General features: G+C 36.7%; 1 protein-coding gene across 1 annotated transcript in view; it reads left to right on the top strand.

Moving 5' to 3' along the window:
* Positions 1 to 13,849, top strand: part of LOC107569973 (sodium leak channel non-selective protein) — a 115,485-nt gene that overhangs the window by 29,483 nt on the left and 72,153 nt on the right. Inside the window, exon 13 of the mRNA XM_016256153.1 lies at positions 12,857 to 12,988. Coding sequence (XP_016111639.1) covers positions 12,857 to 12,988 — 132 coding nt within the window. The remainder of the gene's footprint in view (positions 1 to 12,856; positions 12,989 to 13,849) is intronic.

Here is a 13,849-nt window from a genome sequence, read left to right as displayed (position 1 = left end):
TTGTACAGTAAGAAAGTTATTTCCCTTAACCAGGAAATTAACGTTCTTAGAATTGACAGACAGTTGACCCTGAGAGGTCAAGTAAATATCTACAGCAGATCTAAATATTTATAATTAATTATAACTAGTTATGATTAATTATTCATATTTCCCCATGAGCTGATTCGCTACAATATTGTCATCTCATTTCATTTACATTTATCTTTGAGTCTGAATTCTTTCTTTCATTAATTTCTGTTATCAATCCTATACACTCCAGCGAATCGACCTAATCTTCTGACATCTGGTTCTGGATAAAAAACGGATCACTCGTACCATAGCTAGCATGCTAAAAACGGATAGCTGCGGGTTACACATGGTATTGCAAAGAAAAATAGATTTAAAATACAAATGCTATTTCAGACTGACTTTACTAGACAAATACTCAAATGGCTTATTATATTGAAATAATGTGCCAATGTCGTTTTTAAGCATTTTGACACTGATATTGCAGATAAATTATGAATTGGATTTGAATGGTCATAGAATAGAGTGGGCTTTTGATAGTTGATAATGCCATAATAACAGAAAGGACAGCATCTGGAGAGAGTCTAATTGCACTTAAACCAGTCCTGACTTTTAGATCTGCCTACACAGAGGGTAGCGAGAGATCATCATTGAAAATAGGTCCTCAGCAGAGTCACATAAAAGTTAATATTCAAAAATACAATTTAATGCATCACATTTGGGTTCAGATTCGACAGTATAATCTTGGTGAAAAGCTTGCGTTTTGTTCTAACATGGCTTTTCAACTGTAGAGCAGAGAGCATTTGAAAATATTCAGTGCAAGTAAAAAAAGACCAAAGACTGGCATTTAATGACATTTCGGGGGCCAGGTTTCTGTGAGGTGAACCCATCAGGTAAAGGAAAGCTTTTGTATTTCCTCAGAGAGGGGCAAATGTTACAGGGGGTTGGCTGGGGTGAGCAAGAGAGAGAACGCAGCAAGTGGGTGGAGGTGTAGTTCATCATAGACTTAAATCACAATGGCTTTCAGCACAATGCAATGGTCCGGTCTGTTGGTCTGTCTGGTCAACTATTATTGAAGAGTCATGCGCCAAGCCGTTTTCTCTTAAAGTCAGAGATGATTGGGGCTCCCAAGTGAATCCCCTAATGTCATCACAACATAACGTCTCCGTTCCCTCCATCAGGGAGCAAGGGTTACGTACATAACCGAGACATTTCATTATATGGTTAAGGTTAATGAGGTCTGATTGATCTCTTCTCCAAAGGCCACCTTGGTGTTAATTAGGCCTCTGCATTTTCTTATGTTATAATTGCACTACAACTGTTCTCATGGATTATTTAAGTTCTTCAAGTGAAAGATTTCTTGTCTTGAGTTTTGTACTTGTTCTTACTGCAAACTTTTTTTATAAGTTTCAATTCAGACTCTAGATATGAATGTCTCAAGAATAATACATGTTTCAGTGGAGTTTAAATCCTGACCTTTACAATAGGGGATTTGCAATTTTACTTTAATATCAGAAAAATCAGTTGAGTCTGCATATTACTTTACAGACTTTTTTCAGGCTGTGACAATAGTCCGTGATAGGACTATATTTTTTTGTTATACTTGGAGATCAAAAAATAGTAAATGTATAATAATGTGTTGCACTTTGCTTATGTTTAAGACAATGGTTAAGACAAAAACTAATTAATACAGAAAGGCTGTATCTCTTGACATGGTATTATGTTGTACCTAGTCAAAACAGTGTCGATTTGTCTTTTTTTAATTCTATACAATTGGTTAATGTGCTAAAGAATCAGTTTTTTCATTATATGGGTCAAAACAATTAAAACATTCTTCAAAATATTTTCTTACACAGAAGTAAGAAAGTCAAAGAGGTTTGGAATGACATGAGAGTGAGCAAGTGATGACAGAATTTTTTTTTTGGGGGGGGGGGGGGGGGGGGGGGCAAACCGTCCTTTTAATGTGAAAGTTTTCACAGTAAAATTATATATTCTGATAGCCAAATTAACATCTTGGACTAAATTTACAGTAGACTGAACTTAACACAGCTGGTTAGTCATTTAGAATTACAGTTCAATGAAGAGCAGTTCCCTGATCATGCAGTATCTTTCCCACTCTGCAACTCTCTGTTGAAATCTTCAGACATCATGATTGATAACCCTTTTAATCAGAAGGTGCCGCCCATAGAGGAAACACCTTGGCTTCTGCAGTCACCCCTTACTATGGAACGATATTCCGGACAATTTTCAAATAGAATAGCAAATTGTATTTTCAATTGCGTTTTCAATATGTGGACGCATAAATTGTGACATAATCCAAATGCAATTGCAAATCCTGCATTAGCGTTTGCATTTTAGACATCGGAAATTCAAATGCAAAAGGAATTGCGATTCCATTTGAGTTTTGGCAGGTTACATGCGTGACGCAGCGAGAGTGAAAAAGCAGACTGGTAATTAATATTGCTATTTAAATATGACAGGCTCGTAACTCCTAAGACATGGGAAATACAGTTGCAAATGGACTTTGCTTTTTCATTTGAAATTTGGCCGTCACTGTGCGTTCGCGAAAACGAAAATGCAAACGCTAATGCAGGATTTGCAATTGCATTTGGATTATGTCACAATTTATGCGTCCACATATTGAAAACGCAATTGATAATACAATTTGCTATTCTATTTGAAAATTGTCCGGAATATCGTTCCATACCTTACCACCCAAGCCAAGGTTATTTATATAGAGGAAACTCTCCATTACCCCACCTCTGACCTTGCAACACTCATTTCTCCCAAGGGACCTATTTCTCCCAGCCATAAGCATGCCTAATCAACAACCGCAGCCATGATGCTCAGAACCCAGCCCGTCTGCATCCCTAACCTGGTCTTGAACAGTGGCTGGAGAATTCTGGAGGACAGTCAGCTTTAATTAACCAGCAGATCCCAGACAGAGCATGGATCACCTCATTGCAGTAATGACTTCGATAAGCAGTGGGATTTGAGCACTGCTGGTCTCCCATCAGCTATTTTTGTTCCTATTTTCTAATTAAACAATGGAGCAAAAGTATCAGGGTATGCCTATGAAGCTCACAAAAAAATGCTTATGTAACACTCAGTTTGCTGATGATTTAAATATGGCGTGTTAGATGTGCTGTAGAATGCTTCATTGGTCTTTGCTGATCTGTTGTTGACAGACAGATAAACTCTCAAACAGTTTTTCCCCATTTTAAGATTTTTTTGTTTTTAAATAAGCTGCATCTACTTCATCTTTCTGTTCTTTGTTCTTCTTCTCCATTTAATGCATAAAAGCTGGACTTTCCCTGTAAATTCAGTTTAGCTTAAAGGGACAGTTCACCCCAAAATTAATTTCTGTTCAGATTTACTCATCTTCACATTGTTCAGAACCTGTGTGATTTTTTCTTCTCTAAAACACAAAAGGAGATGTTTAACAGAATGTTTATGCTGCTCGTTTTCATACCAAGAACATGTATGGTAAAGAACAGCATACAATTGGTGCAAATGCCTTGTGTGCACAAGTTATTTTCCAAGCAATGAAATTAAATGGGGACTAAAGCTTTCAAGCTTTAAAAAGGACACAAAACCACCATAAAAGTATCAATAATCGGTCCATATGTATTGTGTCCCATTTTCTAAGTCATACTATACAGTAGCTTTGTGTGAGAAACAGTCAGTACAGTTTGTAAACAGTCATTCAAACTGTTTTTGTGAACTGAATTAACCAATTCTTTGTAAAGTTAAAACAAACAAACAATCAAATAAACATTTGCTCATAAATTTGTTTGCTACCTTTCTCCTGAACAGTTAAGGCTAGGGCGAATGTCAAGTTTTCAGTGAATAACTAAAATTTCTCACGTAAAGATATTGTATGACTTCAGAAGGAAAAAAGGACACGAGGATCAATTCTAATGCTTTTATGCTTTAGCATTCTTTTTAAGCTTGAAAACACCAGTATCCATTTAATGGCATGTAAAAAAGCAACCAGCACATATTTCAAACTTTCTTCTTATGTGTTCCACAGAAAAAATCATATGAATTTGGAATGACGTGGGTGAGTAAAAGATAACAGCCTTGGGGGAGCTATTCCTTTAAGAGTGAGTAAATGTTTGGTCAAATGCCACTGACGTGCATTGAATGATAAAGAAATGTTCTTCCATTTGAGTTATTGCTGGCTTTGATTCTGGCACAGAACTGATGAAGCATGACAGGCACCTTACTGTAAAGAACACTAATTGTGTGTCAGCTGACAGGTGTAAAGCCTCAAGTTTCAAACATACGAGGAGGAGCAGTAACAAGATGCTCTGAATGTCTTTTTGGAGGAAGATTTGGAGCATACAAATTGGGCTGCATCAAATACAATGAAATAGAGAGAGAGAGAGGTGCATCCCGCCCTCACAAAGGTTGCTATTTAATTGATTGCGACAGCTCTGCTAGGTATTCATGTGGCACCAGCAACATCAGAAGAAGTAGGCCACCGCACCTTGAGTGCATTGACAGTGCTGTTTTTATGTTCTCCATACAAGAGAAATAGGCGTCACATCACAGACGAGTCTTGAAGTAGACAATGGATGAATTGCACAAGCAATCTCTCAAACCCTGTAATAAAACATGTCTTTCAGAAAGCCAGGAACATTTTTTGGGTGAAGTCAAGGGCCCTGAGAAAATGGACTCACCTGTTAGTCCCCCTTCAGCCGAAACACCCTGAAACCAACATCGAGAAGCTGAAAATGTCAAACTGCTTTGTCATGTCCCATATTAGTCATAGAGGCTGCTCGCTGAATTCTGAGCTGTGATCCCAGATCAGAGCAGCAGACAGACCAGACTGCCACTGTCCTTTTCTCATCTTTCTCCCTTGAGATATACTGTAAGACATAGCTGCATTTTCTGGAGCTCTACAAGTCCTTTATGCATTAAAATGAATATACCTACACTACCATTTGGGTTAAGAACTTAAAAACAATAACAATAAATTAGTACTTTTTGCATAGATACAAAAATTTATATTTCAAATAAAAGACATTATTTTTACCTTTCTATTAAAATAATCTGGGAAAAAATGTATCACGGTTTCCACAAGAAAGTTAAGCAGCAAAACAATTTTCAACATTGATAATGATAAAAACAATTGTTTCTTGTACACCAAATCAGCATATTAGAATGATTTCTGAAGGATCATGTGACACTGAAGACTGGAGTATTGGCTGCTGAAAATTCAGCTTTGCCATCAGAGGAATAAATTACGTTGTATAATACTGTATGTTAAAACAGAATTTTTTTTTTATTGTAATAATATTTCACAATATTACTGTTTAACTGTATTTGTGATCAAATAAATGCAGCCTTTGTAAGAATATAGAGTGTTGTGTAATATGCATAAGAATACAATTACCCTGCCTCAGACATTATTTTTACCTTTCTATTAAAATAATCTGGGAAAAAATGTATCACGGTTTCCACAAGAAAGTTAAGCAGCAAAACAATTTTCAACATTGATAATGATAAAAACAATTGTTTCTTGTACACCAAATCAGCATATTAGAATGATTTCTGAAGGATCATGTGACACTGAAGACTGGAGTATTGGCTGCTGAAAATTCAGCTTTGCCATCAGAGGAATAAATTACGTTGTATAATACTGTATGTTAAAACAGAATTTTTTTTTTATTGTAATAATATTTCACAATATTACTGTTTAACTGTATTTGTGATCAAATAAATGCAGCCTTTGTAAGAATATAGAGTGTTGTGTAATATGCATAAGAATACAATTACCCTGCCTCATTGTTTAATGTATTTAGTTAATATATTATGTCTAAGGGTGTATTCTTTGGTTTATTTCCTGGAAAGGCCTCATACAGGCAAATGTGTAACTGCTGCATGTTGTAGAGGAAATTAAGCAATTGTCCTATTGTAAGTTTGCCTTTTCTTTTTATGTAATACCTTTGTATTGTAACCAAATACACGTTATTGTAATTGTTTTATTAAGAAAGTGAATTATTAAGAAATACACCACACATGATATTGTATTTATTTTGAGAAAGTGGTTTATTAAGTAAAACACCACACTTTTTGTTTTAAGCATTTATTAAGAAAATATTTATAACATGTATAAGCAAGAGCATAGAGATGACACATGTATTAGCAAGAGCGTTGAAGAAAAAAAGAAGGTGAGCATTACCTCAGTTGGTGTGTTTCAGACTAAGCTTTAAAGGTCACATATTTTACACCTTTCTGGAGTTTTATTTTAAGTTTTGATGTCCTTAAGAATATATATTTGCAGTATAAGTACCAAAAACCATCTCAATATATTTTTACAGTTCCTCTCTCAGGAGCTCTGCTGAGAACAGATCGATTTTGGCCTGTCTAATTAATATTCATATGCCTCTCTTCTGATTGGCTTGTTGTTTTCTGAGTGACACACGGCCAGGCCAACCACAGGTAACTAGGGTCAGCCGACATCACAGTGCTAGCTGGAGGCAGCAAAACAAAGGAGAAACTGGAGGCGGCCCATTCAAACCAGCGCAGATTCGGCTACATAAGGAGTTTTAAATATCATCTTGTCGTGATGTTGCGTGCCAGAATCGACGTAATACAGCCTCAATTAGAAATTTGATTGCATATCTGCTGCCACTGCCAGACAAAAATCCGACGACAGCTGTGGTTAAACGCGATAAAACGAGCAGACTGGACAGAAACGATTGTCAAAAATGCTCGCGTTTGCAGTGCACACTTCTTATCAGAAAAGGTTCAATAAAGTATTGTCTTTTGTTGTTATGGGCGCGTCTACAGATTTCTTGCCATATGTCTATGTTTCTTGCATCTCACGACTATGTCGTGTATGAAATACAGTGGCGGCTCGTGGGTTTTAAAATAGAGGAGGCACACTAATTGTATGGTCTGTATCCCTGACGATTATTATTATTATATTATTATTTGCTTAACAACTTTAAAATGGCTTTTTGGTTGCTTTTAATCAGAAAACGACATACATACAGCAATATAATATAATTTCACTTTCCTGGCCTATCACTTGAAGCAAACATCCATCCCTTCTTAAAAGTCTGTGTTAAAAGAGAGCTGCCTGTTGCGCCATTTAATTAAGCCGACTGCTGTAGCCTATATCCAGCTTAAACTGTTTTCCCTAAATTTGTATATATACTGTTTGAATGACAGCTTGGTAAATCTGTTGCCAGTCAAATATTCAATATCACTGCTCATAAGTATTTGGTACATTATCAGCACAGCGGGAGATGTTCAAACTAATATCACATAATTTACGTCTTTATGATGCTTGGTTGATATTAGAAGGAGGCTAGCCTCCTCTACGAGGGTTCTTTTCTCAACACTCCTCAGCGCTGAAAGTGAACACTCGATGGTGATTGGCAAATTTTTTTTACCATCGGAGGCACGAGAGCTCAGCCCTCTTCCCCCTTCCCTTCTCTATCACCTAGCGGTTGTACTTACATCAGCAGATTCGGCACATTCGAGATAGAAAAGCGGCGCTTTCACGTTATGGTATTACAACTGTGAAATTACAAACAAAAAATACACATTCTGAGACATGAACTGAAATTAATTGTGAATTTTATTAACATTAAATCGTCCTCCTCCCATTTTCACCTCAAAATTATGCGGAAGCTGTGCCTCCCCTGCCTCCCCCGATGAGCCGCCACTGATGAAATAATGTCTGTGTGCATGTGTGTAAAACAACAAACTGATGATTTATATATAACTATGTCGTGTATGAAATACAGTGGCGGCTCGTGGGTTTTAAAATAGAGGAGGCACACTAATTGTATGGTCTGTATCCCTGACGATTATTATTATTATATTATTATTTGCTTAACAACTTTAAAATGGCTTTTTGGTTGCTTTTAATCAGAAAACGACATACATACAGCAATATAATATAATTTCACTTTCCTGGCCTATCACTTGAAGCAAACATCCATCCCTTCTTAAAAGTCTGTGTTAAAAGAGAGCTGCCTGTTGCGCCATTTAATTAAGCCGACTGCTGTAGCCTATATCCAGCTTAAATTGTTTTCCCTAAATTTGTATATATACTGTTTGAATGACAGCTTGGTAAATCTGTTGCCAGTCAAATATTCAATATCACTGCTCATAAGTATTTGGTACATTATCAGCACAGCGGGAGATGTTCAAACTAATATCACATAATTTACGTCTTTATGATGCTTGGTTGATATTAGAAGGAGGCTAGCCTCCTCTACGAGGGTTCTTTTCTCAACACTCCTCAGCGCTGAAAGTGAACACTCGATGGTGATTGGCAAATTTTTTTTACCATCGGAGGCACGAGAGCTCAGCCCTCTTCCCCCTTCCCTTCTCTATCACCTAGCGGTTGTACTTACATCAGCAGATTCGGCACATTCGAGATAGAAAAGCGGCGCTTTCACGTTATGGTATTACAACTGTGAAATTACAAACAAAAAATACACATTCTGAGACATGAACTGAAATTAATTGTGAATTTTATTAACATTAAATCGTCCTCCTCCCATTTTCACCTCAAAATTATGCGGAAGCTGTGCCTCCCCTGCCTCCCCCGATGAGCCGCCACTGATGAAATAATGTCTGTGTGCATGTGTGTAAAACAACAAACTGATGATTTATATATAATCATTTGTAATTGTATATACATTGTTGTGATTAATTGTGGCTGGAACAATAGTGTAACTGTAAAAAATAGTTGCCTGCTGAAATTGAAATCTATATACATCTTCATCATGACTAGATAGACACAGTGAGTTTGTCTTTACTATACACGTTAGATGTGATCCACCTTATAGTAACAATCCTGTCAGATTGTCCATCCTTTGAGTGAGAGTGTAACGTTACAGGTCGGCCGATCTGGTTTCGTGGTTAAAGTTAACCTTGTCGACATGTTTCCGTGTTGTTGTTGCTCAGCAATGTCTTGGACGCGATGTTGTCTGGGGGTTTGGCAAAAGGAGATTGGGAGGGTGGGCAGTGCTCGGGGTGGTGACTGAAGGCGGTGACTGTATAGTTCTGATGTCAACTTTTTATGGAAGTCACAACGGTTTGTGAAAAATCACAGCTACTTTATGCAGTCTGTGTGCATTTTACTGTGGACTGTTTTGAAACTTATATGGTAGTTAAATAGCCCCTAGACCTCAAGTTATCGTGAAAAAAGCCAGGAAATTTCAGTTTTGATAATATGGGACATTTAAAGACAGCAGAGCAAAGAATCCTGAAGAAGAAAAATGAGAAGATGCAAGGCCTTATATAAACTACTTCTTAGGGGATTTCCGGTATGATGTCACAAGACATTGGGATCCACCTGCTGTCTATAAAAGACTGAAGTGCTATGATGAAATCAGATGCTGTTTTGGGACCACCTGAAGAGCTTCTCAGGCACCAGAACCATCGCTGATATTGCCTTGAGCAAAGAACTTTTTCGTATTTATACTTTATTTAATACTTTACGTAGTTGTAGAATATTTGTACAGCTTACTTACTAATTGTAATAAATAAACTGACTTGTATTTATACAACACAAGTCTGCCTCCCCTGGCATTGATTTAACAGCTAAGACAGAATAAACCACGGAGAAGTCTTCTGCGACCTGTTTTGTAAGTATGAACTCAGATGCTTATGAGATAGGACAGATTTGACTTACTTTACCTAACCTGAGAATAAATAAAATAAGGCAGAAGGTGTAGGAAATTTAGCACCATAAAACAAGAGACATGGTTCAAAAATAAAAATAAAAAAAACATCTTACTGACCCCTCACAGTCAAAGAAGACTGCAAAGACTGAAAGTGAAGTAATACAAAGGAGATTTTTATGAGTAAATACTCAAATTTAATTTACATTTTTGACAACTAGAGAGCATATTTTCTTTTGTGGACTTAGTTGTAGGTCTTCAACTTGACTAGTTGTTGAGAAAACTATGCTATGTGAGGACTTGTAATGTTCAAGACGTTGGCTTTTTTAGATTACTTTACTGCACTCCAAACAGAGCCCTAGCAGGGTTAGGGACAGTTTAATTGGCAATTACAAAAACAGTTACCTTCTATTTACAACGTACACAAGTCTAAGGAACCGCAGTCACTATATCTCTCTGGGCAGATGGACAGCCTCTGGACACAAAGAAGAAGAGAAAATCTGTTCTCAGATAATCTCTTCTTGTATGCCCTTTTTGCTATTGTCTTCCCAAAGGCAAGCTTTATTTTGAAGGTTGTATGTGGTGTGGGGCCCACATTGTTCCACATGTGGCCCAGTCTGGCTGTCAAACCCGGAGGGAGAATGTCTCTTTTTATGTCTCTGCCTACGAACCCTGCCACAGGTCTTTCACCTCTCTACTTAATAAACCATTTTCTATTTAATTGCTTCTTGCTGTCTTTTGCTTTCAGCAATTTGACTGAATGACTAATGTTAAAAAAGTGGTCTGTAAGGAAGGCAGGACCTCCCCTAAATGCTTTATCTGTATATAAAGCAATAAAATAATACTCAATTTTACTGTTATTAGATAAATATATCAGTACAGACAAAAGCAAGAGCTCGATGCTGTTGTAGACTTGTTTACCTCCTTCTCTCTCTCTATTAAAGAGGAGTTTAATCTCTTTTATATAATTGTTATTTACTGTTTTGGCTGTTCCAAAAGATGTGGGATTCTTTCTGTTGGTCTTCCAAAAGGTCCTTCCTCTGTTCTCATTTTCTCTCTCCTCTTCCTCTGTTTCTTTTTTTTGGTCTCTTTTTCATTTCCTCTCTCTCCAGCTTGTTTGAGATTTTCCACCCACCCACAAGCTGTGTTCATGTATTTGGACAGTTGAGTGTACATGTTGCATTTTATCTGCATCTCTTTTGTGTGTCTTCTCATTGTTTTATAACACATAAATGCACCCAAGCTGTGAGCGCTTATACAAGTTAGACCGTGCCATCCACTGTGTCATAACACTGCAATGTACTAGATATTGGCACTCTGTCATTGGTCATGTTTGGTATTTCCTCTGTGTCTACGCTGGTGAATTGGAGTTAAAGGTTGAGTGTGTACGTTTTGTGCCACTAGGGGCACCAAGCAAAATTGTTGAAATAGAAATATTGCTTCCAAACAGGTTTCCCAAACACTCCATCCACCCTGTCCCCTGTCTGCCAGTACTCACATTATTTTGAAAAAATTGCAAATTATGTAAAAGGGTCAGAAGCACCATATATTTGAAGTTTATTGCAGACTATTTAATTGTATGCAAATATATAAGTTATTTCAGAGTGTAATGAGACTATGCACATCGTTACATCATGCGCAATGCTTTATGGGAGTGACTGGTTACTGTTGAGCTCTGTTCCCCAGATTCCTGTTTCCATGACAACAATTACTTCTCTGATTGGTGGATCTCCTTCAGAATTGTTGGTATTGTATTTTCCCTGGAATGCCACAATAATAATAGTTATAATAAAAATAATACAAATATTTAAGTTGGCTTGTAAACATATGTCATCACAAAAAAAGCTTGAACTTGCACTAATTTTCTGCATGGAGTAATTGGAGTTTTTCAGTTTAAACCATAGAAAGAACCGTGGGTATAAAACAGGTACAGACCCATCTGATAATACTTGAAAAAATGTCACTTGCTTTAAATTAATACAGCCTGCAGCTCAATGCATACTTCACTCACCTTAATACAAAATACAGTCTATGCTAATTTAATTTGCTTTTATACTTTCGTTTACTTTTAGTGATTGGGTGATGTAGGAAAATATAACTGTGTGATGACAATAATAGAAATGTACTGTTAGTAATAATAGCAAAGCTGTTTCTAATAAAATCATGCTAGGCAGGTGTAGTATAAATATATATTAATAAACACATTCTCATTTTGTCAGTAATTTATTTTCATATCACTCCTGTTTGCTTGCTTGTTTGCTACCTTTATGGCTTTAATATGCTGTATTTTGTACTCCGAGACCCATGATAACAGCTCCAGAGACAGCTGTTTATCTAGAATGCTGGCTTCCAGACACATGACCCAAAAGATTATGTCTTATTAGTCAGTGTTTTTTCTTCCCTCACTGGAAGAAACTTGGCAGGAGTGAGAAGAAATGGGCTTCTGGAGCCTTTTAATGGCAATAATAAAAAATATCTTAAAATAAAAAGCAAAAAAAAGAATTAAAATTACAGTGCTCCAAATGTCATGTTTTGTGGCAGGAACATTTCTTTATAATGCTGCTTGAGTTTAATGTTGTTTTTCAAATCAAATACCTCCATTATAATTAATCCAATGTTGCAGCTAACTTTTAGAGGAAAAAATACCTGCCGCAGTCTCAAGTGGAGACAGATTTCATGGGCAGCAGACAGGTGGCTCAGTCTGGACTTAAATTAAGTTGTCTTTCCTGCCTCATGTTCCTGGGTCTGTAATGGGCCTGTGATGGGTTCATTTGGCCTGCTGAGGGCTCAGGCAGTAAAGGTCCATTTAGTTGGTTCAGTCCTTACTGTAATTAAAGGGTTCTATTATACAAGAGTGGAGAATCAAGTGGAAAATCATGTTCTTCCGGCAGCTACACTCAGTATGAGGAAGCAGTCAGCCTACTTGTTCATAAGAGAGAATATACATCTAGAGACATTAAAAGCAAGAGGAGATGGACTGTACCACATACATATAAAAATAATTAAAGAAATTGCTCAGTATGGCAGCTCTAGGAATATAAGTTGTGCATTTCAGTTGACTGAAATGCATGCACAGTTAAAATATATATGCACAGTTGACAAAAAAATTGTCTGCACTGACATGCCTCAAAAGGACTTTGTTAGCATGTCGCTAAACTAATGGCAACACTGTGTCTGATCTTTTCTCTTTGCAGCAACTGATACGATCTTCAGTTTTCCACATGTTCATCCTCAGTATGGTGGCCGTTGACGTGATTGTAGCTGCTAGCAATTACCACAGGGGCGAGGACCATAAACTCACCAATGACGAGTTCTACCTGGCTGAGGTAAGACCTGTCAAAATCGATTCTTAGAAACTTGTTGATTTTTTAAATGTCTTTTTTTAATGTGTGTAGCAATTTCACAAGAATACAATGAGTTTTTGCTGAAACACGATGATTATTACCAGTTGTTAAATGATATATTACTGATTTAATTTGAGATGAGAAGCACATCTGTTGTTTAAAGGTATAGTTCACCCAGAAATGAAAATTCTGTCATTAATTACTTGCCCTCATGTTGTTCCAAACCCATAAGACCTTCGTAAGATCTTCAAAGGGTCAGAAAGCGCTCGGATTTCATCAAAAATATCTTTGTGTTCTGAAGATGAACAAATTTCTTACGGGTTTGGAACTACATGACGGTGAGTAATTAATGACAGAATTTTAATTTTTGGGTGACCTATCCCTTTAAGTTCAAATTCAAGTTTATTGTCATTCCACTATATGTGGAATAGAAATGTTGTGCCGCACAAGACCATGGTGCAACATAAAGGCGGACATATAATCATATAAAACAAAGAAATATATAATTTACATATACCTATATAACCAATGTAAACATATAACCTATATAAAACTACACATAGCTAACTGTAATAAAATGCCATACAGTTTATTTTATTTTATGTCCAATCTTTGGGGTAAATTGAACAGAGCTAGAAATATAGAGCTTAAAATTATATACAAAAATTACATTCATTTGTAATTCCTTATAATTTTTAATTAAGATTTTATCTGGGACACAGCATATATCTGATGCCTAAAATGGATGCCCCAGATGTTACTAGTCACGCCCTGATCACTTTTCATGCTAGGTGCTACGAGTGCTGCATAATTTGAATCCCACTGTGAAAACCTTCACATCTT

This window comes from Sinocyclocheilus grahami, unplaced genomic scaffold (genome assembly GCF_001515645.1).
Source record: "Sinocyclocheilus grahami isolate Dianchi unplaced genomic scaffold, SAMN03320097.WGS_v1.1 scaffold28.1, whole genome shotgun sequence".
Classification (NCBI taxonomy): domain Eukaryota; kingdom Metazoa; phylum Chordata; class Actinopteri; order Cypriniformes; family Cyprinidae; genus Sinocyclocheilus; species Sinocyclocheilus grahami.
The sequence above is the reverse complement of the archived record's forward strand: the minus strand, read 5'-3'. Positions and strand labels throughout refer to the sequence as shown.